Raw genomic sequence first — 26,414 nt, forward strand, 5'->3', positions numbered from 1 at the left:
AGTAGCCTAGATTTGAATGAAAGCTCGGTCATAAAAAAGTATGATAAAATGAAAAACAATTTTTGTTCATTCTGCTTCCGGTATAGACTCATCAAAATACCATCTCCCACGATTAAAACGTGTCACCGGTAATTTTCTTTTGGTTTCATTTACATTTAAAAAGCCCTCTTCTTTAGTTGGTGGTTCACAAAACAGTTCAGCTCCATTGTTGCACTTGCAAAAATTGGTTACAAAATAAATATTACCATTACCTTCAGTTATGGTACAAACATAATATTTTTAATGTTTCTTCCCGCTGTATTTTCCAAGTACAGAAGTCACCCACTTCAAAAGTCGTATCACGGGGTGGATTTTTGTCATCTACTTCGATTTTGTAATCTGGATGTTTCAGAATAATATTTTCTTGCCTGAACTATATGTGTGTTCCTGGTAGTGCACAGAAATGTACTTTGGTCGAAGTCCTCGAAAAGAAGACCGACCAATTGCGTGTTGTGGGTATTCTTCTCTTAAAACTTTGTATGTGTCTTCCATTGTGACGCACATGAATCGTTTGTTGTTGTTGGTTTTTATTTTTGTCCAGGACTATCCTTTACGGAGATAAAATCTCTTGCTCAAGGAGATGGCCAACTGTTTTCATCCGTATTGAGAAATATAAGAACTTCTTGATTTGGAAGTGAAGACTTCCTGCACAGAAACAACTTGCCGTTTCTTCTGCGGAGTCGCTGGTAAAGCGTGCCCCGAACGCTTTACAGCTTTCCCCAATGTTTGTTTGCATTTATAACCAGATGTTGGCGTACTCAGCTCTGCAGTTGATGTTGATGGTTGTGTTGTTGGACTTGAAGAACAGGAACTAACTGTTGATAAGCCCTGAAGTCTTTTCTGAGCTCTGTATTTCTTCACTGATTCTCGCACCTGTTGGTGGCGGCGTACGCGTAAGTGGACTGATATCATCTTTCTTCTTGCAATACCGTTTACAACGTTCCCTGTGAGTAAGCAGCATTATTAAATATCACCTCATTGTGAACACCGATTCCTATTGTAAAATATGTCCTTCACAAGTGAGTGTGACACAGAAACTTAATCCTGTGGGCAGCGTGTTTCGGCAGCAGGGAACTTCATAGTCGTCTGATCGCAAGAATGCCGTAAACACGCGACGCACTTTACTATCAGCTTCGTATGAATCCATTTGAAATTTTAAACGAATGATATAGCAGCTTGAAAGGGTGTGCAGTATTGACTTTCTATACTAAGTTTTATTCGAATTGAGCTACACACTTATCATCTACAGAGACTTTTATACGTTTTTCGTCGCGAGTTTACACGGCCTGCAGCAATACATTCGTTGCTTTATTACTCCTTACATAAACTGTTTATAACCTAAATAAGTACTTTACTGCGAAGAGAAAGACCATTAGAATCAACATTTACTATAATTATTCTTATAACTTTTCATCATAATAAACAGGAATTCCTAAAACTATTGAGAAATATCAATTGAATTTAGCCTCTACAAAGGTTCAATTAAGCACACAAAGGTTTCAATGCTGCAAGATATAGCCTTTCCATGTTAATACTAAAATCTTCCCATGACTTCTTGAATTCAACAATTACCGTATTTTCTCGCATAGTTAACACCCTTGCATAATATACACAGTGGAGAAAAAGAAATGTTCACATGTTTGACGCACCCACTTCTTCGAACACCCATCACGCAGCTCTTGGTGGATTTCAAAATAAAGATGTCAACTACTCAAGTAGCAGCCTTCCTATTGTGAAAGCGGGCATTCCAAATAAAGGGCACCTTACTGTTATTAGCCGTTAGGAAATCCCTCTACTCTAGTTCAGTGAGAGAATCAGCCCAGAAGTGACTATACTAGACTTACCTAAAGTTGGCGTCTGACAGGTAAGGTTGGAGGGAGGAGCACTGCACGTGCCATTTCACGATGTTGCCACATTCCAGCATTCCTTTCTACATGCTCTTACCCCTCGCTTCCGGCTCACTTGTTCCCTCCTTCATTCTGACCGCTGTGATCTGTTGTAGACTACCTGGCCAGGCGGTGCCGTCCCCTTTGCGATCACTCTTATATAAACAATCAGGTTCTTATCAGTGACAGTGACAGGTTTGGCAACTCCCAGCAAGACGAACTGCCTTGAAGTTTTATCTCCATGGCAACCGCAGTCGCCCCACCCTCGTTTCCATGGCAACCACACAGCCACTCCTTTTATCCCGTCCCGGCAGGCAGTAAACGGACCTCCCTCCAAGAAATGTCAGACGCCAACTCTTATTATTAGCAGTATAGTGACGCTCTATTCCAGTCTGGTACAAACATATTTTATGAGTGTTTTGTGTATGGGACATTCTGTGATGTCAGAATTGTTTGTTAGTGAGCAAGTATTCGAGTAATACTGCATCATATAAAATCGCGGTGGTCAGTTATGCCGAAACATTCGGGAATAGGGCAGCGGGCCACAGGTATTCAGTTTGTTAATGCAACGTGCGCTACCACGGTCATAGGGAAGTGCACTTCAAGTGACCAGCAAGTCTCGCAAAGCGTTTCGCGGACCAAAAAGCGGCAAGTTTCCGCAAGTAGGGGAGGATCCGCTTAAATATATGATTTTGTTATACAACGTGTGATGTTTGGAACATCACAGCATGTACTAAATTATTGAACTGTGTAATTAATTGAAAAGATACACAGTGGAACCTCGATTATCCGTTCCCGGAAAATACGTTTTCCCGGAATATGCATTCAAATTACGTGGTCCCGCGAGCATCGTAATTAAATCACGTTGTAAAAGGCCCGCGTTATCCGTTCCTCAGAGAAACGATTTCCCGGAACAACCGTCCAGAAATTCCAGTCCCATCAACGCTAAGTCCTCGATGAATCGTTTTTTAATAAACTGTCCAGAGTAAAATGTAGCTTCCACCGAAGTCCCAGTCTCATCCATGGCTGTGACAATATGGAAGCTGCTGGGGTATGGGTGGTGCTGAGTAATGACATTCAGAGCACGACTAGTGCATCTGAGTGCTATGAAAGGTGTTGCTCATAGGGTCAGTCGTGCTGCAATAGCACTTGCTGACCCAGTGAGGAAAGCAATGGCAAACTACCTCACTCCTCGTCTTGCCTAGTACGCCTCGTTTTGGTGCTGCCATTGGTTTTTGCAGTTTCCTTATAACCGCATAACCTTTGGTGGTGCTATTTGAGGATCCAACCAGCCTCTGGGCTGATGACCTAACAGACACATCTCACAAAAGGACGGCTATGGCATACTGATGGATCTTGGCGTTAACGCCCCGTCATTGCGATAATTAGAACAAGTACTATACCGGTAATGGAAAAGCGATCGGCGGTGAACTTGCATAAGAGACCATCTTAGCAACGCATTCGGGTGGTATTGTTTAGAGAATCTCAGAAAATCATAAAGCAGAGAGTGGCCACAACAATTGTAAGGAGACAAGGTGCATTTCGACAGCTCTGCTTGAAGACGGAACTAGTTTCGTCAAATGTTCGCTCTTATAAAACATCCATATTATGTCCAGGGTTAGAGGTTTATATTTTTACATTTTTTTCGATCGTACTGCCGAACAGGTTTTTGGCACTGTAGAGTAACTGGGCTTTCAGGCAGGAATCGAAACTGCTCTTTCTTAACACAAATTCAGTATTTTTTATATTATCGTACAAGATTATGTTAGCGAAACCAGAACAGATGTTGTACCTTACATTAAAAAAGAAAGCCATGGGAGGTCTTGGGATTGTCTATTACTGTTTAGGTCCTAATATAAGACTGGGAATTTTACGTTATTGTGTTTAAATACCAAAAACCGCAGTCGTTTTATTTGCGCACGTTACATTTAAATTGTTGGTATCATTTCCAACTCGTACTGACATGTGCAGCGAGCGCGCTTTCCAGATGACCTCAAGGTTACGAATAACCGTAATTTCTGAAGTTTTGATGATATTTCTTTTATCTTTCCAATTTTATTGGATTTGTGACGGGCAGAATTGAATATAATGCATTCAAGAACTTTTAAGAATCGATACATTCGAAACCATGTTTTCGAGTTCAACATAACCTTTAAAAGTTGACGTGGGCCTAATTTACGTGGTACGAAATTTCCAGAAACTGACTGCGAACAGTATACCGGAGACCAAATTATAATGAAAGATTAAGAAATGAAGGGATTTCGCCATCATGTTGGGTGCTTTTTTTATCTAATGTGCTTAATTTTATTAGATGCGAGAATTAAAAACTACTTGTGGTCGATTGTCGTTTGGCTTGGCGTTATTAGATTTTTCGAAGAGTTTGGCTAGCCTAATCAAAGTTGCTGAACTGAAAGAAGTTTTCACGGGAAACTGTCGGAGATTCCCCTGTAAAATTGAATATAAAGTATCGAGATTTTGAACTCTCGTACCGGTAATTAATGCGGTTTCGCGGTCTAACATGCCTGCCTCTCATCCCGAGGGCCCAGGTTCGATTGCGACCAGGTCAGGCAATTTTACCTGGATATAAGTCTGGTTCCAGGTCCACTCAGCCTGAGTGATTACCTTTAATTGTGGAACTATCTAATGGTGAGATGGCGACCCCGATCTAGAGAGCCAGGAATATCGGCCTAGAGGATTCGTAGCACTGACCATGCGTCACCTCATAATCTGCAGGCCTTCGGGCTGAGCAGCGGTCGCTTAGCAGGCAAAGGCACATTGGGGCGGTAGTTTGGTTTGGTTTAGGAGTTTTTGTAAGATTATAATTCTACATATTTCATTTTTGTGATGTTTAGCCAAATTGTTGATGGTTTTCATTCATTCCCGGATTTTCCGTTTTCCCTTGTTGTACGTTTTATTTTTTGCTAGGGGCTTTACGTCGCACTGACACAGATGTCTTATGGCGACGATTCGATAGGAAAGGCCTAGGAGTTGGAAGGAAGCGGCCGTGGCCTTAATTAAGGTACAGCCCCAGCATTTGCCTAGTGTGAAAATGGGAAACCACGGAAAACCATCTTCAGGACTGCCGATAGTGGGATTCGAACCTACTATCTCCCGGATGCAAGCTCACAGCCGCGCACCTCTACGCGCACGGCCAACTCGCCCGGTGTACGTTTTATTTTCATGGTCCCTCGAAAAATGGAGAATCGAGGTTTCACTGTATATATTTAATCACTGCTAGGTCATTTTTAAATTATTATATATATGTATGTGTGTATATAGGGTTTTAATCATCCATTTCGTATCATTTCGTTTCTTTGTATCGCAGCTATAACGTATTCTGAACGAACGACTTATTGAGTAATGTATTTCAACATCATTCATATTAATAGCTTGCGGTAAATTTTCCAATAGCCGAAGTCAGGGGACCGGAGTCAACAGGCTATTTTCAGCCCATTACCAGGAAATATAAGTCTTCAAGCTTACGAGAGACCTTACTCCCTCCACACTCTGAAGAGAGAGTTAAAATATTGTTAATGCCTACTTTTCGAAGTTTGCTACCTGGCACTTTGTTTTTGCGGGGAAGTACAACCTATGTGAATGGGCGTAGTGAAGCATCATGATAGATTCACAGCAATGGATAAGAGAAGGGATAAGACATCAAATGTTACGGGACCGTGTGATATGGTTGATGAAGGGAGACTTTGGAACCTATATACTTCGATGACAGGCACTTGGAAGGACACTCTTCCAACTATTTAGAAGGATGATTCTAATCTTATCATCGGAGGAGGACTGTATGTCTTGACATCGGAGAAAATCTTAACTTAGTTCACTTCACATCTGAGTAGTGTACTACTCAAAAGTTACTCTCATTGGGACCTGTTATCTCAATGACAAGAGTTAAGTCAACGGGAGACCAGTTTGGACTGGTATAGGGCACGAGAGATTTTGTTATGAATTTAGTTACGCTACTGTTCCATATTATGGAAGAATAGAAGTGTATTCTCTCCATGAACATAACCCATGGTGGTTTTGCTATTAAAATTAGGACTCTTTACAACTTTATGTAAGGAGTACAGTAGGAAGTGTTAAAGGCAGGAAAGTCGTAGTACAGCTAGTGTACTATGCACAAAGCAGGAGGAGGACTGGAATCCACAACAAAAGATGACGCCACCTGTACGAGAGGTCCATCAAACATCAGCTGCTATATCGATCGTATCTAAATAAGAGTCTACAAATGGTGAGCTAATGGCATAAATTACTGCAAGCCAACGCGTAACAATTTATGTTCTTAGAGTTTATTTCATTCAATTTTTATTTTGCTTCCATAAGTTCAGATTTCGTCAACACGCCGTTGCATCACGTTTTTCATCCTAATAAATAGTTTACGGAGCTCGATAGCTGCAGTCGCTTAAGTGTGGCCAGTATCCAGTAATCGGGAGATAGTGGGTTCGAGCCCCACTGTCGGCAGCCCTGAAGATGGTTTTAAGTGGTTTCCCATTTTCACACCAGGCAAATGCCGGGGCTGTACCTTAATTAAGGCCACGGCCGCTTCCTTCCAATTCCTGGCCTTTCCTGTCCCATCGTCGCCATAAGACATATCTGTGTCGGTGCGACGTAAAGCAAAATAGAAAAAAAAATTAAAAATAGTTATTTTAATTTGTATTTTCGGAAATTCTTATTAATGATCCTTAACTTCCAAGTTTGTGCATTTAATGGTTAGTGTCCCATCACCCCACCCCTGGGAGTGTTTAGAGTCTCATTACGTATTATTATTATTATTATTATCATTATTAATTATCAACTATCGTTTTCAAACCATAAGCTTGAAGGCTGGCGCCCATGGTATATTGTTTATGGAGAAACAATGAGATATTATTTATTTATATTAAAATTAAGGTGACCCGCCACATCACATATTTGTCACACATCTGTGGGCAAGAGTGGGTACGTCAGATATTGTCACCGCAAGCGTGGAGCTCGTAAAAAGAAAAAGGGTGGATGGACTCGTCACTTGCACAAGATTGGATACAGACAGTTTGGGGAAATCTAGCAGAGTCCCTTCTTCGAAGCCTGGCACTTCTCGTATTCAACAGGTTTTTTTTTTTTTTTTTTTTTTTTTTTTGTTTGCTGGTATGTCATTGTTATGACATAACATGAATTGTACTTTTATTGGCTCATGTTTATTTCACTTCAGGTCGTATTGTCAGCTCGTAATGGGAAGAATATTCTCCAGTGTTGGTACTTCATCCCACATGTCTAACTTACCTGATGTAGGCTTGACTTTTCGGAAAAAATCTCACGCCGGAATTTTACAGGGTGTCTACTGATACTGGAAATACTGGTAGTAATGGAATTATACTAGAATTTAATATAGGTACTGGAAATGTACTGGAATTTTGAACCATAAACTGGAAAAATTATAAAATATACCAGAACAAATATTATCATTCTTTATAATCTACCCTGGATATTTGCACAGCCCTGCCAGAGTGAAATGTAACGAACTGCCACTGATCCAGAGCAATAGTAGGTTGTAGTAGATCTCTATAAGCATTTGTCCTTTATCATCAAACAGTGAACAGTGAAATACATAAGAAAATTACTTATTTTACAATCTTTAAAACTGTGCCAAGTGCAATCTTTAAAACTGTGCCAAGTGAAATTTATGTTAAAGAGTGCATGTTCGATTTCATCAACCTTCGACTGCAGAATAGTCTTTTTAATCCCTCTTAAATCTGTATCAATTTCAGTTATCTTAAAGAAATGTTCGCGTTTGATCTTACTGACATTCAACGCGGTGCTTTTACATTTCGTTAATCCCTTTATGGGGACAGTAAAACTATTCAAACTTCACTTTAAATTTCACCTTGAATAAGTCGAGTGTTCATAATAATATTACTGAGTGAGTAAATCCTGGAGCTCGACCTCTCAGACCGTCAAGATCATCTAGAAATTTGAAAATGTCTGGAGCAGCCCCCGGTGGAGTAATACATGGTTCCGTGGTGCCGAGAGCTGTTCTGGTGTGGATGGAAGGAGCAGCAACAGTGTGGCACATCACAGCCGCAAGACCAGGGAACAAGGTACCTTTTCCAACATTAGCTGTACTTAAAGGAGATATGAACTTGTCTTTCCTGAATAAACAAAAAGTTCAAACTAAAAATTCATTTAAAAGCAGGACCTCCCTCTGCACACATTTCAATCTGATGTGCCGTACACGCCCTGCGTAAACCCTACTCTTCAAGCTAGCCAAGTTCGGGCATATATTTCCAGGTTCAGTATTGACACCAATATCATACAGTAACCTCAAAAGGAAATGGTTCTGGTTCCACCTTATTCAGTACCAATCAGATTCTTAAAATCTTTAACTTATTATTAACATATACAAATCACATTTTTTGGTACATGTTTTGTCCTTGTTTACAGGGCTTCTTCAGCAATTACACTTCATAAATTATATTGATAGACGAAGGAAAGTTTTTAAAAGATCAGATGAGCTCAACAGTACTAAAGAGCAGAAAAATACTCCTCACAACAAATGACCAATAACACTGTGCTAATTATGCTGGTGACAGCATACCTGTCAACCCTTCCGATTTACCCAGAAACTTACCGTATTTTTTATTCGTCTTCCGATATTTTATTTATTTTTCTTCCTATTTTTGACCAATATAACTTGCGGTACGGTCAATATTCTTACCCTAGGATAAATTCTTGCGTGCTTGCATTATTTACGCAACCTCATTTTCAAGCATATTTATTTGATGCTTTATTTGGCGAGTGTATCGTTTATCACCTTTGTGTATCCCACTCACTACAGCAGCGTGTGTGCTTTACAGCTGGGAATTCGGGATGGCAATCATCCTTCTAGCGTGCACTAGCGACTCTGTTAATCAGAACGAAAGAATGAATTTCTTATTTTGTGGTTCGCACACTATTAACATAGTTTCTGTGTGTAGTTTCATTGGAGTTATAGGCCACGTGCTTTTTCTTTTGGTTCTGTCCTTTTTATCTTGTCTTTTTTTTCCCACTGAGACCATGACGCAATATGCATGATGAAATCCAAGAATTAGAAATCTTCGTATTTTTTATTTCTAAAAGTTAGCATGTATGAAACAGCTGCTCCACACACCGATTCCACAATGGTCTTCACTCCACGGTAGTACACACACAGTAGTCCTAGGCAGTACTCTGCTCAGTACAGGACAATACTCTGAATCCGGCAGGGCAGGGACGACAACCAGCGTTACTGCCGTAAAGCTCCAATTGTTCACTCCACGTTCGTACCCGTACAGTACTCCAAGGCATTGCACACACCATACTCCGCTCAGATACTCTGACACCAGTGGGACACTGGCAACAGCCGACACTGCTGTCACCTCTGTCCAACTACTGAACTCCAACACTCCGACACAGCAACCACGCCTCTTTGGTGGCAGCCTTGTATTTATGTCTTCATGATGGGTTACTAGAATATTCAGAGCTTAGCTAGAGGCGGAACATTTCCATTTCGTATTCCAGAAGGTGCAGAGTGAAACCAGAAGGAAGAGAACACTAGAGGCGAGATCGCAACATGTCCTCGGGCCAGCTAGGAGAAACCCGGCCTGGCTTAGTCATCCCTTCCAGGAAATTTCGAAGGGAGCTACAAGAGGACTAGTATGTAACAGCAACAGCAATATTATTCAGTATGCGAAAGGCAGCAAGCTGTAGTTTCTACTCTACTAGAAATGCCATGAAGTAGACTGCCTCTTCATTGCTGTAGCATTGATTTGGCGTAAGGTTACCATGTTTTGAACAGAGCAAATTAGAAGTAAGGCACCAGCTATGTTGTCCGACTCGTTGGCTGAACGGTCAGCATACTGGCCTTCGGTTCAGAGGGTCCCGGGTTCGATTCCCGGCAGGGTCGGGGATTTTAACCTTAATTAGTTAATTCCAATGGCACGGGGGCTGGGTGTATGTGTTGTCTTCATCATCATTTCATCCTCATCATGACGCGCAGGTCACCTACGGGTGTCAAATAGAAAGACCTGCACCTGGCGAGCCGAACCCGTCCTGGGATATCCCGGCACTAAAAGCCATACGACATTTCATTTTACCAGCTATGTTACAAAGATTTCATTCAGAAGATTGTGAATTTGAACCCGAACATGGTTTTCTATTATTTTCCTTCTGCACACCTTGTCCATGTTCAGTGTTCAGAACCTAGTGCCACTTTAGCTCACCGGGCCCTGCCTCCACCACCTGGCAGATAACGCCAAACTGGGTTGGGACTGTCATCTAGAGGTTGAACGATAATGCAGGCGGTCTCATGGCCAAGCTGTATCACACAGTCTGTTAGTTGCAATTGAGTGGGGATATATGTACATGTCAGGCGTGTAATAGCAATGTTGCAATACACTAGAGAGCAGCGGATATTTCTTGTTAAGACTTATCTTTTAAAGGAGAAGTCGTATGAGAAATCCTTACGTAAATTTTGCCATTATCTGGAGGGATTGGAAAGTACTGTAATGCAGTTGTATAAGAAGTGGAGAGGAATAGGCTCTGTTTCTGATAGGAAGAAGTGGTTTCCTAAAGAAGCTCTCACTGGAGAACAGCATCGAGATATCAGAACAAGGACGGAACTGAGTCCAAAGAGGTGATCTGGCAGTTCTCCCAAGAACTGGTTCTGCCTGTAAAAGACTTAAAATGATTAGGTTTGTTACAGAAATTGATTCCCATAGGGAACCTGAAATATTTGTTCCGAATGAGTAAATTTATAATACCAATATAATTAGTCCATTATAGGACATTATAAATTTTCCAGTTAACTCTTTCATTATAAATTTACGCATTCGGGACAAATTTTCATATTTCCTATGGGAATTGATTTCTGTAACATCTAATTGCCTAGCAAGCATCAATTTTTGAAAAAGAGATAGTTTCTCAAAGTGCATTGGCACTTCCGTTGGCTCTAAGTAGCCTGCGCAGTAGCCTCCGGTATGCATTAGCCATGTGTCTTGGTAAGTATGCTAGTTACCAACTGATGAGCCCAAATTGGCACACTGGGGTGAAACACTGGCAACAGGAATGAGTTAGCTGGAAAATTTAAGTCCAGTGATTAAGTTTCTCACATACAAAGTATCTAAAATATCTGTGGTTCGTAAATTGTACTACTGATCCAGATACATGCTTTCAGGTTTTGCATATGGATTTTACAATATTTACACGACAGAATTGTGGATCCCACACTTCCTTTTATGGTTTCATCTGACTGGTTATGTGAACAGTCAGAATAGTCTTTATTGGGTCACGAAATCCTCACTCGGTGCTCTTTTGCATTAACATGCTCTTGATATCTTATTTGAAAATTCCTCCCTGTTTGACCAATATAATTTGAATCACAATAGTTACACTTCAACTTACAGACACCTGAACTAGAAAATTTATTATTGTTAACAGTGTGTATATTATAAAAAGTCTTAGCATTTGTGTTGTTAGCTCTAAACACTATGTTGAAAGTTTGCCTTTTGAATACGCGAGTCTTGAATAAGGTGGAATGAGAATTATTTTCTTTCGAGGTTACTCTATGATATTGGTGTCGGTACAGTACAGCGAATATGAGATTTATCAACTGCAATTCAAATGCTAACAGAGTTTTGTTGTTGACATCAGGGCAGTTAAACATGTTCTTGTGATTGCGGTTGAGAATTAATGATGTTTTAGAGGATGATGATACGGAAAACTTGGCTTTGATGAACGAGGACTCTGATATAAAATCTGAGAGTGAAAGTAGCAATGATGTTGCTCGTGATGTGCAAGTAAACTTTTAACAATGTTATGAATGGTGGGTTTGTGTGGAGAGATTGGAAGCAGATTGTAAATATCCTTAGATAACTCCAGTACCTTACGCTGTTTGTCTGTTCATGTATTGTTAACAGACTATGAACATTTTGATAAAATCCATTGAAACATTTGTCTGTTATGCCTGATTAATTAAATGCCTGCACTTACCGCGTGCACGGTGTTTTACTCCTCCTGCAGCATAGGGTAGTTAGGTAGTGAAAGTCTTCCATGTTGACAGGTTAACAGAGAGGTGATATCCTGAGACTAGAGTATCGGTGTACTTCTCAGAGCAGTGTTCTATGTCGTACGTTAAAGGAGATTAGAGTATTGGTGATTCAGAAATTGGTGGCATGTTTCCCTCACTACATGTTAAAGGAGAGTGGCTTCACTTTATTTTTCCCCTTATTTATTGTTATTGAAAGCCGTCAGTTCAACATTTCTGACGAGAGTATTATGTGTCTTTTCAGTGAGATCTTGCGTGCAGTGGACTCCTTGCAGCTAACAGATAACAAGAAAGTGGCCACTCCTGCTGATTGGAAGGTAAAATTGTGTTGGTTGAGTGGTATTTCTACTGCCTTGTTTGTTAGGAATGGAAGAACTGTTGGTATTGCTCAAAAGTGTCACATTTTTTAATTATTATTATATGTAACGCTTTCCAGGAAACAATACATTAAGTCAGAAAATTGAATTTATGGTTTATTTTATATTTTGATAGTAGATACATTTGCTATCATTTTCGTGAAAAGCGAAAGTCTCCGGCTTAAAAACTGATCACTTATGTAACTTCGAAGTTGTAAGACAGAATTGATTGAATTTCAAGAAAAATTGATTGGAAAATGTGGTATAGTGCTCTGATAATATACTGTATTAAGGATTTAAACAAATCTGAGTGTAATGGTATATGACCTTTGCGTATTTATTTTATTTTTTTCCCACTGTTTACGCCTACATCAGAGCACCAGAATCAGACCTTATACAACAAAGTCTTCAAAGAATAAGTTCAGCTTTTAACACTTGGCAACTTTTTCCTTTCCCACAACTTCTTCAATCTAGATGATCTTGCGGCCCATTCTGCAGATATAACATACTGCTTGTGCTGCGATATTTTTATTGATTGTTTTGTGTACTTGCTATTTAGAATCCGTTTCTCTTCTCTATTTTCAATTTGATATTTAGTAATTTTCAATTCATCTAAATCCATTTGTATTTTCTTTAACCATGTCTTTTTGTTTTTCTATTCCAAAAGAAATCAAAAAGTTGTTTCAGGAGTCTAGCATTTGGTAAGCGATATGTGTCCAAAGAATGCAATCCTCCGTTTTCGTATCGTGTCAATGATCGATTCACTTTCCTTGTAAAGTACTGAATTTGGCAACTCTCCACTGGCCATCAGTCTGGTGGGGGTTTTTTTTTATTAATAATCGTCCAAAGAATTCTTCTATCAACTTTCTGCAGTTTGTTGTTGATTGGGTATTCAGTTTAAATAATGTTTCACTCACATATGTTGCTTCTGGTTTAACGACGGAGTAATAATGTTGAAATTTAGCATTAATCGAAAGAGACTGTTTCTCGTAACTCGACTAGGTAATTTGTTGTGCTCATCTCAATTTTTGAGTGCTACTATCTGTGGATGCTTTTTTGTTAGCATTCCTAAGTTATAATCTCACCAAGATATCTAAATTTGTCTACAACCTTTATTTTCTGAGTATTATTTAACATAATACGTGTAGTGTCAACTTGAAGTGATGGCATCATTTCTGTTTTCCCTAAAGAAATTTTCAACCCAACCTTCGCTGGTAATCATTCCAATTTCTTTACTTGAAATTTATCTTTTTCAGTACTATTTGCTTATAATGCTAGATCATCAGCAAATGTGAGACAATTTAGTAAAATATTTCTTCCAATCTTAACAGTCGGTGGGCATACCTTATTCCATTCATGCATAATTTTTTCCAGCACACAATTAAACAACTATGGGGATAATCCATCTCCCTGTCGAAGACCAGGATGAATTTCAAATGGCTCAGAGATTTCATTTCTGAACCTAACTCTAGATTTTGTATTTCTAAGAGTGACCGCAATAAGGTTAACAAGTTTCCGATGTAAACCAAATTCAGTAAGAAGGATATGCAATAATGATTCATGTATTTGCATATTACAATAATTTTCATAAATATTTAGGAGTTTTATTCTCCAGATATTAAATATGTAAACGTGTTCAAAATTTCAGGAAAATAAAAGGAAGTTTTAGTCTTGGGGCCTTAGCCCTTTAATTGGCAGACACCCAAATTTTCAAGGGAAAACATTTTAAAGGATATTTCTTTCACCAAATGGACACTTTGAATGCTCTGATGTGTTGACAAATATTTATTTACATTATATACAGAAATTAGTGCATGTTGCGTGAGAGCATCATTGCTGTTGTAGGAGAAGTTACATTTTAGGTTCGTACATGAAATGCTTGGAAACAGTTCCTACCAGGTACAAAACACAGAACCAGATCGCATTTTGAGCACTTCACTGTAGAGTATCCAGTAGGGTAGTATCGGCATCGTCCTTTCGGTCCATGTTGTGGCCAGTGATCATAGCCATAACAGCGGGAATCTCCCACTGGAACTGGTACAGTAGCCTTCTTCTTTGGTTGTTCAGGTGAGTCTAAAGATGGCCTACCAGCCTTCCTTTTTCCTGCACTCATGAAAGCATTGGCAATATATATCCTGAATTTCTTCAGGGATTTCTTTTTCCTTCCTTTACACTCGACGATATATCAACCATGCATTGCAATGGTCAGTTGTCGAAGTTTTTGATCGACAGGACATGAATTGAGTTTCAACACACAGCTTTTTATAATACAGAATAAAACACCCAGCATAATTCAAACAAGCGATCAGTTACCAAAACTGCAAAAAATGCAGCATTTAAAAATGTTTCACCATGGAAAATGAAAGTTAAAACTATTCTAGGCTATATTACATTTGCATTTAAAGTTTCCATTCACAGCGCTAAATTTGAATGCAGTAGTTACCTTACAGAGGCTTCAGAAAGGAGTCCAAAGTCGCTTGCTTCAGTCTTGTGCCGGCAATGATGTTCCTTATAACAAAATTCTCCACTCGCTGGATAGCCACCAAATCGTCTAGTGATGTGTCATTTACTGCATAAAATGTTTTTAAAACATCTAAAGCACTCATGACTGGAGACTGTGTTGGTATGTTTGTGATGTCCCCGTCCTCACTTGTCTGATTCATCACAGGAGTTAGTAGGCTTAATGAGTTCACGAATTTCACTCTCATTCAGATTCCCGCATACAGGCACACCTTCGTCAGCTTTTATATAACCGTCAGATTGACAGGTGACTTTCAGCTGAGAAGAGACACGATTCCAGCTATCTGGCACTTCGTGATGAGGAAGTTCCTCCTCAATAGTTTCTCTTTCTGTTTCACTTCATCGGAAGCCTGCGTGTCTGAAACATTCAGATATTCAGCGGGAGATATGGTTTCCCACGACACTGCGATAGCTCAGATAGCTTTCAGTACATTCCATTTCAGTATTCGTTTTACCTCAAGCCTATGCATCAATGAGTTGACCTGTATGCTGCGAATGCCCTGATCAAGTGTTTGTAGGACACTGGTATAGTTTGGTGGTAGGAATACCAATTCAATATTACATAGCTCAACATTTGGATGAGCAGAGCAATGGTCTATAAAAAAGAATGACTTTTCTGTTTTTCAATCCCATTCTCGAATCAAATGCTTGAAGCCACTGCTTAAAAAGCGCCGATGTCATCCATGCTTTTGTGTTCGCTTCATACGTGCATGGAATGTTACGCACGGCTTTAAATGCTCGCTGGTTGGCTGACTTGCCGATAATAAAACGGTTTGAGTTTATCACTACCGTCCATGTTGCAGCACAGAGCAACGGTTAGTTGTTCTTTGCGGCGTTTTCCACCTTTGCATGGGTCGCCCTTCACCACAAGAGTCCTTTGGGGTAATAAATTAAAGAAAAGTGAAAATTCATCAGCGTTATAGACATCTTTGGGCTCGTACCTTTTAAGAATTTCACGGAGATTGGAAGCCAATCATTGACGGCTTTTTCGTCTACATTTCCCGATTCGTCCTTTATTGTGTGAAGCGAAATGCCACGCATGGCTTCAAAGCGGTTAACCATCTATCGCTGCACTGGAAGTCTGAAATATTTCGCCTGAGAGCCTTAGATTTTAACATGAGCCCTGAAATAGGAACTCCTGCATCTCGTTTCAGGGTAAACCACTAAAAAAAGGGCAGCTTCAAGGTCAGCATGGTCCGCACTTTGCAGTTTTTTTTTACTCCCGCTTAGAATTCTACCCTTTAAAACAGCGTCTTTGAATTTTTCCTATTTTTTTAAGGATAGTTAATAGAGTTGAAGATGTTAAATTACCCCGCCTGTCTATTTCACTTTTGCTCACATGGCCTTTTTCACAAGCCTGCACAATTTCATATTTTGTAACTAAATCTAACGATTTTCATTTCCCACTCAACGTTGTAATGTATCACAACAGAATGAAGTGAGTTTGTTTTATTACCGATACTGTTTTCAAAAGGAATGAATACTCCCAAACACAACTTAGAAACAGCCGACAGCTTAAACCATGCTGTTCACAGAACCAAAAATTGAAGACAAACTGAAATTTAAATTAACACTACACAATACAGTTTGTTTGCTTTTAATATCACTAATAGGTAGGGACCTGCATTTTTTTTTTTTTTTTTTTTTTTTTTTTTTTTTTTTTTTTTTTTTTTTGTGGAAATCAGGTTTTTTTTAAAAGAATTTTGCGTTATTTTGTTAGAATTTCATGGGTTATTTTTAATAACTTACTTATGATATTTTGGGATTTTAAAGGTACTGTTCAAGTAAATAACTTACTGAAGAACAATATGGAGTTTTATTTTTAAAATGCCCACATTTTTATCATTCAGTTATCACTGAAGAAGGCATAGTTTGAATGAAAAATGCATAATATTCTTTTTTCTAACTGTCAAAGGAGACTTTCCTGTTGCAACGTTGCTGAAAACTCCTGAGTAGCAAGAAAAGAAATTTGCACAGTCAACATTAGCACATGGATACCACACTGACTGGAGAGCTCTGCCACTAAACTCAGGATGAGTCAAGCAAACTAATCAGAACTTTCACAATATTTATTTCTCCATCTTACAACATAATTTGATTGGTTTGCTCTTGAAGTGCACTGTACCTTTTTGTGGTCACTGAATAAAGAATGGAATAGACTTAACTTTTTCAATAAGGCTGGATCGACATTACTGTTAAGGATCAATACTGGACTAAACACTTCATATGCTGAATACAACTTACTAGCAGTGTCTTCAAATACCAGTAACTGCAATTTTGTAAATGCTAATGCTGCAGTGTTTTTCACAGCTGACCTAACATTTCCTTGAACATCTGAGCTTGTGATGCAACTTAGCTCTTCTCCTTTTCACTATATATATATAATTTTTTTTTTTTTTTTTTTTTTTTTTTTTCCTACTTCAAAATTAAGCAATATTATACTGAGTTCTCTATAAAGTGTAGAACTTGTTGGATATGAAGATTCTTCTAGTTCAGTCATGTATTCCACTAAATCATCGGCCTGTCCCTTGACGAATGTTGCCTCTGTTGAAATTATACTTACTTCACTATTTGTCAGTGATTTCATGAAGTCCAGCTCTAATAACTGCACAAACTCAATTATAACACAAAGTTGCTTCTCAAAATAGAAAACGGCTTCGAACCAAGTATTCCACCTTGTCAGCACTGGTACTGAAACAGTTATGGATTCTCAGAGGATACTTTGAGAAATCGAACATACAGGTGTTTCCTCTTTCTCGCATTGAGAAACACAGCTTTAACCTCAGCCACCGCTGCATTAAGTTTTGTCATTTCTTTCTTGAATATGCATCCCACCTGGTGTGCCAAACACTGAATGTAAATTTCATCCTCTCAGGGAACTGAAGCACTTTGACATGTATCTTGCACTGTCGCTTACCAGTCCCAAGATACTATTGTAGTTAATAGAATACTTCTGTACTGGTATTGCCCTGCTGCATGATTTTGCATCAGCTGCTTCCAGAATATGTACATCAGCAACATACAACTCCTGCTCTATTTTTGGTTCAAGAGGGTGAATTAACATGACTAATACACATCGACCCAACCTATCTGTCGTTTCGTCACATAGTAACATAACCTTCTGGTCACAGGCTGCTTTTTTCACCTGTTGATCTTTCATCTCTCAGAAGTGGAACATACTTCTCTCTTTACAATCTAACTTGCGGCACATTTCCAGCACCTCTTGAAAAACTTTAAGAATGAATGTTATAAAATTCCGTTTCTGAAGCGACAAATAATAATAATAATAATAATAATAATAATAATAATAATAATAATATAATTTTGGCAGTAAACTCTTCAACATACCTTCAGTGAATTCATTCATCTATTATTCAATAGCAGGGTGATCCAATTTCTCTAGTGGTATATTCGCGTTAAGAAAAGATTCTGTAACCCTCTTGGCAAAATTATCCCTTGCAATAACTCTTTCGTTTGCAGCAAAATTACACTGTACAATACTCTGTTGCCTCTTGTGACAAGAGGATGTACTGGCTGTAGATGATCTCTTCATTTATTGGGTTTTCTCAGTTTGCACATGCTTGGTACTCATATGTTTTCTATCCCAAGATATCGTACTGTTACAGTATTAACACATTAAGATTTTTGAATCGGATACATATAATCCGACGTGTTTTAATTCAAGAGCCATTTCCTTTGTACGAACACTCACGTTGGGTATAATACTAGCTATAATAAGACAGAGAGAGAAAACAATAAGACTCTTACTAACCTGCTTCTTAAGTAGAATGACGCACGCGCATGAGTCGAGCTGATGTAGTGGGAGAACAAGTTGACCTTGTAAAAATGTGATGGTCACGATGGTCTATTCTGGCGGAGGAAGAACCTTTATAAGAAGGCAAACCCCGTGAATTCACATTTTTATGCATATATAGTTGATAAAGTTGACATATTTGCCTTATTGTCTCGTTTCGTTTTATTTTGCAAAATAAATCTGTCATTTTCGAATTGTTAACGTTATGAATAGGTAACTGATTTCCAAGCATTTCAGGGAATATTTGTAAAACGTCGGTGTTATCGCAAACGCAAAAAATGCAGGTCCCTACTAATAGGGCCTACGCAACTTCTTTGAACGTTATGGAAAGAAACTTGATCTTTTAAATAAACAGTAGCACAGTCTGTTAACATCTCACACAGAAAGCAATTTTAGACATGCGCACTAAGGAAATCACGACTTGAGCAACACAAGAAGTGTACTTTGCGTACGACAGCAATAAATAAAAGCACCAGCTTACGTCACACCCTGAGGAACGACAAGTTTTGACAGCAATAATAGCAGCTCGATAAAGAGCTCTTCATTGCGACAATACATAGCCATAACTGGTTGACCAAGCCAACGAATTTGTGACATCCGAAAGAACTGCCGCTTTGTGTGAATTCTTAATACGAACGAGAGTATAATGGTGCCAATAAAATCGTTTGCAAGAGATACGCTGCTGCAATGTTTGTTGATCTTTTCGTGGAAGGTTTTATAATCTAATTGTGTAAAACGATCACAGTAATATACAAATATTTACCATACTTTAGTTTGTGGAATATCGAGAGTTATGCTGAAAAAAAAAAAAATTTTTTGCTAGCTTTTCACATTGAAGAGTATAATTACCGATAACGGAAAATAAAACGTTAAAATCTCTCATAATAACTGATGACTCAGTGAAAGTTTTCTCGTAACCGAAGGCTATTGTACAGTTTAATATAGGAATTTTGAAGGGACATAAAAACCTGTCGTTACAATGGGTTTCTCATTTTATCCGTACTCACTATAATGGACTTCTACTGTACTCCCATCAGCCACCAAATCATCCCTTTCATTTTCCTTTTTGTTAACATTTTAGTCCTTACTGTCATATTTTCACTTATTTTACAAAATTTAATCAGTGTTTTCTTGCTATTACATTCTGCACTTATTGTTCATCTTTCAATGTCTTTCACTGTTTGAACCATCATTTTACACAATCCCATATTCCTTGATAAATTTATTTCCCAAAAGTACCCCATTCCTATGTCATCCAATAGTTTCTTCACGCCATCCACCCAGTAACCCTCATTTTGATGTTTTATTTGGTACTGGTATGCTATCCTTGGAATTTCACCCCCTGCCCCCATTTTTAGCCTCTACCAATATTTATTCGTTTAACAATATTCGCCCGTATACTCATCTCTTCACACATCTTTCTCACTCCACTATTTACAGTACAGCTTGACAGTCCCATTATTATTTTGGCAAATTTACTTACAACTATATCTAATGTTACAATTCCATCCTCTACTCCCCATATATCTGCTCCATACAGTAACTTGGTATTAACTACTGAATTAAATACATTTTTCTGAACTTCATGTTCAATGTTTGGCATCTTTTTGTCCAATATTTTTACACTAGCCAGAGCACTCAGTCCCTTCATTTTTGCTCTTTTTGTGTGTTCTGGCCATCTGCCATTGCTGCTTATGATCATCCCTAGGTATTCACTTTTTTTTAACGAGTTCTAATTTTGTCTTACCTATCCACCACTATTCACTTTTTGAGATTTGTCACCCCTTTTACACACCATAACTCTTGTTTTCTGTGGATTGATTTTTAGATTCGACTACACTAATTTACTATCCCATTAATACTAATTTTGCATTTTGACAGCGGTTAATGTGAGCGGCAGGATTATCGTCTGCAAAGATAAGACTCGGAATATCTTGGTTCTCGAGACATGGAGATGATCCTTTCTCAAAGCCTCCGGAATGGAAAATGTCATTAATAAATAATAAAAACAATATTGGTGATAATTTGAAACCTTGTTTGAGACCCAATTTTGAAAATCTCTCCCCCTACTACCCCATCTTTCACTTTGATAGAACACTTAAATTCCTCGTACATGTTTTCAATTGCTTTTATCATCTTCCTTGATATTCCGAGATGGCTCAGCGTATAAACAACAGCCTGCCTACTCAGTGAGTGAAAAGCTTTCTCTAAATGATTGCTGTGATGTACAGTTTGCCTCTTTTCTTCTTCATGTATTTATCCATTGTTTTAACAACCATTATGTTGTCACTTGTCCTCATTCCCTTCCTTAATCCTGATTGGAGTCTTGACAGGACTGCGCATCCCTCTGCCCAATTCATTAGTCTTTTTGCCAATTTGATCTTTCACCCTGTTTCTTGTATATAGGGCCATGATTTTGGTACTCTCACTCTTTCAAATATCTTATTGAATTTTTACTATGCTTTCGAGGTTAAAATTGTTTTTATTTCCATAATTCATTATTAATATCTGAAATTGCTCCAGGTTTACCTTTTTGCCTTTTTCCATTAAATCTTTTACTTCACTAATTGAAATTTCCTGGTCTAAGGTAGGTAGGGTGCACTCTAATCCTCTCAAAATCCTAGTCTTTTTCTATGTTGGGTTTCCAGCTATCCTCCCCATCTAATAGCTGTCTGAAATGCTTGATCCATTCCCCACTACTTATATTTGCTTGTGATGTACTTGTTCTATCTCTATGGACTTGGTTAATTCTATTCCGCACTTTCTTACTGTCCTTTCTTTTGGAATCTCTGTGTAGATTTTCAGCTTGTTTCTTCTGCCATGAATACTTTGTGTTTACTAATAATTTCTTGTACTCTTTTCATTTGCTACAGAATGCAATTCTTGTTTCAAGACCCCGTACCTTCCTGTATGATTTTGCTGCTTTCGCTTCTTCCGCCCTTTTCTTTCTACATTCTTCGTTGTACCACCCAGTATGTCTTGGCAGCTCTGTTCCCTTCACTCGCATCTTCTGTCCTGCTATCAATATAGTATTTTATATAAGCTGAATTGACGCATCTATTTGATTATTTTCAATCGTAAGTCCTATCTTCATAATTTTGAAACTTCTCCCTTCAAAATAATCCTCAAAATATTTCCCAAGGTCTTCCATCCATCTGTACTTTGGCACTAATCTCTTTTTAATATTTCCTTGATAACAAGCTGCACTATGCTCTTCCCTTCTTATCAAGTTAATGATTATTGGTAAGTGGTTGGATTCTGCCCAGTCTTTAACTGTTACCCTTTCGACGAGTGGTAAAGCCTCCTTTGAACATAATGCTAGGTCTGTAACACTTCCTCCCGTTTCTGTTATATATGTCAAGTTAGCCACTTTTATCTCCTGGCCATTCAGAATATACAGTGCTTCTGTAGGCTACCACATAGTTCTAGTAATTGTTTGCCGTACCTATTGTACCCTTCATCTTCACTTGTTCTCTTATTAATTACTTTTACCCCTACTTTTACCCCTACCTCTACACTGGTTTTCGATGTGCAATCCTCGCAGTGAAGTGCTCCCATAAGCATAATACCTACATCTTCATACATATTCCTTAATCTGTTTATTTCCATTCCCAACTCAAGGAAGAAATCTTTGTCTGCAAATGGGGAACCTCCCGGAGGCCTCTAGACAAAACCAAGACAAAGCTTATTTCACCCTTCCCATTCGTCTTTACTTTTATCCAAAAAACTTCCATTTCTGTTTCTACAAGTATAATTTTCTCCTGTATATCATCCCGTAATAGGGTTAGTATTTCACTAGGATACCTGCCCATTCAAACTCTATCTCTTGTCCTGCTATGTATTTTAAAACTGTCCACATGAACTTTGTATCCTGGTGCAATCCAACTGTCACCAAAGGTAATAATGTCCATTTCGGTCATTGTTTTACCTCTTACTTTCCTATCTTGTTCAAAAATTCCTCTATATTTACACATCTTAGTCTCCATTCTAGTTATTATTTTTACCCTCTAACAGGTCGTTAGCCTTGCTTCTTGTTATCCTCAGTTTCTCTACTTCTAAAATGCTGTCTTCTAGTGAGGAAATAATTTCCTTGTCCATAGTGTCGTAATGTGACTTGCTCTTTTTGGACCATAAGTTCTTTAAACTTAAAATTTTCCCTTTGGCCATTCTTTCTCTCCTCCTCTCTTCTGTCCCTCCGCTGGACCCTGCACGTGACTCGAACCGGCAGTGCACTTGTCCAACGCCTGCGACTTCCGCAGGGACAGCTGTTTGTTCGCTTCTTTTCTCCGACCTTGCAGTGCGCTGAACCTGTTGCTCATATGATACTTCTACTTCAGCTGCTACTGTTGCCTCAGCTGTCTCGCATGCACCAGTCATCTCCTATAATTGCTCAGCACACCACTTTCTCGGCCAAGAATTGCCTACCACCACAAACCTGTTACTAGTGATAAATGCTTTTAGTCCTTTCTTACTTGAGATAAATGGAAGTGTAATACTTTCATATTTTTCATTTCTTCTGCATCAAGTTCTTTCCTAATTCAAATTTTTTATCTTTTCAGGTGTTTCGCATTATTCAAAAATTTTCAGGTTTTTAGGCTTTACACCATACATACTTCAATTGGCAAGACCTCATGCACCTTCTGCAATAAAAATTACAATTTAGTGCAGTCTGAGATAAAACTACCAATCATTCATAGGTCAGAAACATCACCACTGAGCTCGATAGCTGCAGTCGCTTAAGTGTGGCCAGTATCCAGTATTCTGGAGATAGTAGGTTCAAACCCCACTGTCGGCAGCCCTGAAGATGGTTTTCCATGGTTTCCCATTTTCACACCAGGCAAATGCTGGGGCTGTACCTTAATCAAGGCCACGGCCGCCTCCTTCCCACACCCAGCCTTTTCCTGTCCCATCGTCGCCATAAGACCTATCTGTGTTGGTGCGACGTAAAGCAACTATATCGTACAACGGGTGATTGTTTGGTCTGCCCTGTCAATATATTTTAATATTTTAATAATTTATACGTACATGTTTCGGGAGCCTTAACTCCCTTCGTCAGCGTATTTACATCAAAATCTACCTTACCTAAGTCTCAAGCTGTAACATCTTATCACATTAACATTAAGTATTGTCCTTTCTAACCTCAACTCTAGATACTATATGTACACTTTGCATTTTTGTATAATAATGCCTGTTGTAACCCGACATGTAAGGCATGCAAACATTTTAATAACACTCCTGAATCGTCCACTCATTCCTCCTGTCCTTTGCACTCGTACAACGTGTATCATCACCCTGGACAACAGGCATTATTATACAAAAATGCAAAAATACAAATACAAAAATAGTATCTAGAGTTGAGGTTAGAAAGGACAATGCTTAATGTTAATGTGATAAGATGTTACAGCTTGAGACTTAGGTAAGGTAGATTTTGATGTAAATACGCTGATGAAGGGAGTTAAGGCTCCCGAAACATGTACGTATAAATTATTCAAATATGAAAATATATTGACAGGGCGGACCAAACAATCACCTGTTGTACAATATTGTTATTACGAGTCAATACGGACCAATTAAGGACCGATATGGTCAAGTTTGTCGACTTTGTAAAGCAACTAGCAAAAAAAAAAAACATTATAAATGTCACTCTCACTACACTCCACTTTGATTTTTTCGCGTATTGAGGCTGTTACATTGTCCATATATACATACATATCCCATGTCGTTCCATCTTAAGTGATGGGTCGGCAAACGAGGCTTCTCCACCAGTTGCGGTCCCTGAACTTCTCTCCTCCTTCAATGCTTTCCAAAGTATCTCCTCTCTGTTGAATGTCAATCTTCACCATGTCCTTGTACTTGAGTCTTAGTCGCCCTCTTGGTCTTTTGTCTTCAAGTTTTAGATCGTACATTTTTTTTGGTAATCTGTTATCACCCATGCGTCGCCATATGTCCATACCATCTCAGTCGCTGCACTGTTATTTTGTCCTGCAGTCTTACAACTTGAGCCTGCTTGCGGGTTTCTTCATTACGGACTCTGTCCCTCCGTGTTTTGCCGATCATACTACGGACAAATTTAATTTCTGCTGCCTGGATTGATTCTCCTTACATCTTTGTTTCTCATGGTCCATGTTTCGCAACCATAGGTCAGGATTAGTACGTAATAAGTTTCATATATGACTCTCTTACATTTTGTTGGTATTTTCTTGTTCCATATTATGTCTTTAACTATTTTGTAAAAGTTGCTACCTGCCCGAATTCTGTGGGAAATATCCTTATCTATAGAACCAGTATCAGAGATAACACTTCCAAGATATTTGAATTGATGGTTCATCTGTAGCTGTTTCCCCTCCATTTCAATGTGTCCCATTGGTTGCCCATATCTCTTCATGACCATAAGCTCACTTTTCTCTGGGCTGAAGATGAGTCCATATTCTTTAGCAGATTCTGCCCAGGAGTTTATTTGTCCTTGAAGATCTTCTTTAGAGTCTCCCCACAAGCATATATCATCCGCGAACAATATAACTTTCATTTTCTTACCTCCAATGGTTTGGTGAACTTTTCTCTGAATCTCATTCATCACAGTGATGAAAAGAAGAGGAGACAGAACACCACCCTGTCTTAACCCAGATTTTATATCAAAGTTTTCCTACAGGTGTTTTGACTTTACTTCGGGTATCTTCATACAAATTCTTGATCCGGTGTATCATGTCACCCTGTATTCCAATTTTCTTCAGTGCTTCCCACACCTTCTCTCTATTCACTGCATCAAATGCTTTCTTGATATCCAGAAAGGCTAACCACAAATCTCGGTTGTGCTCATAGTATTTTTCCATTAACTGACGGACTGTAAAGATTAAATCAATTGTTGATCTCCCCTTCCTGAATCCATACTGTTCTTCGAAGAGGTTCTCTTCAATAAGGGGTCTGATTTTACACTCTATAATTCTTTCATAAAGTTTACCAACTTGAGATGTTAAAGTGATGCCTCTATAGTTGGAACATTTCTTTCTGTCTCCTTTCTTGAAGATTGGAATTATGATGCCTGTTTTCCAATCGACTGGTATGTCCCCTTCTTTCCAGATCTTACGAAAGAGTCTTTAGATCCAATGTTTTCCAGAAATGCCCATTGCCTTGATAATTTCTCCATTAATTTCATCAGCCCCTGTTGATTTTCCAGTTTTGATGTACTGTATTTCCAGGCATATTCTACATCATTCCATGTTAATTCTAACGTGTTGTCAGAGGCAGACTTGCAGGAGGTAGTACCTGTACTGTCTTTTTGTGTAGGCTGCATGCAATTCACATTTAGTAATTCATCAAAGTAAGTCCAACCGGGCGAGTTGGCCGTGCGCGTAGAGGCGCGCGGCTGTGAGCTTGCATCCGGGAGATAGTAGGTTCGAATCCCACTATCGGCAGCCCTGAAAATGGTTTTCCGTGGTTTCCCATTTTCAAACCAGGCAAATGCTGGGGCTGTACCTTAATTAAGGCCACGGCCGCCTCCTTCCAACTCCTAAGCCTTTCCTATCCCATCGTCGCCATAAGACCTATCTGTGTCGGTGCGACGTAAAGCCCCTTGCAAAAAAAAAAAAAAAAAAGTAAGTCCTCCAAGTCTCTTTGATCTTCTCATCTTCAGTGATCAGATTTTCATTATCATCTCTTAGGTATTTGAAGTGTTCTGTATCTATTTTTCATCATCCCATATAACATTTTCTTATTACCATTAACATCCTCTTTCAATTTATCACTCCACTTGTTCA

General features: G+C 38.8%; 1 protein-coding gene across 1 annotated transcript in view; it reads left to right on the forward strand.

The window, feature by feature from the left end:
- Prx6a (Peroxiredoxin 6a) overlaps window positions 1-26,414 on the forward strand; it is a 71,713-nt gene that overhangs the window by 40,342 nt on the left and 4,957 nt on the right. The window contains exon 4 of the mRNA XM_067145387.2: window positions 12,215-12,287. Coding sequence (XP_067001488.1) covers window positions 12,215-12,287 — 73 coding nt within the window. The remainder of the gene's footprint in view (window positions 1-12,214; window positions 12,288-26,414) is intronic.

The sequence above is a fragment of the Anabrus simplex genome, chromosome 4, assembly GCF_040414725.1.
Source record: "Anabrus simplex isolate iqAnaSimp1 chromosome 4, ASM4041472v1, whole genome shotgun sequence".
NCBI classification, from domain to species: domain Eukaryota; kingdom Metazoa; phylum Arthropoda; class Insecta; order Orthoptera; family Tettigoniidae; genus Anabrus; species Anabrus simplex.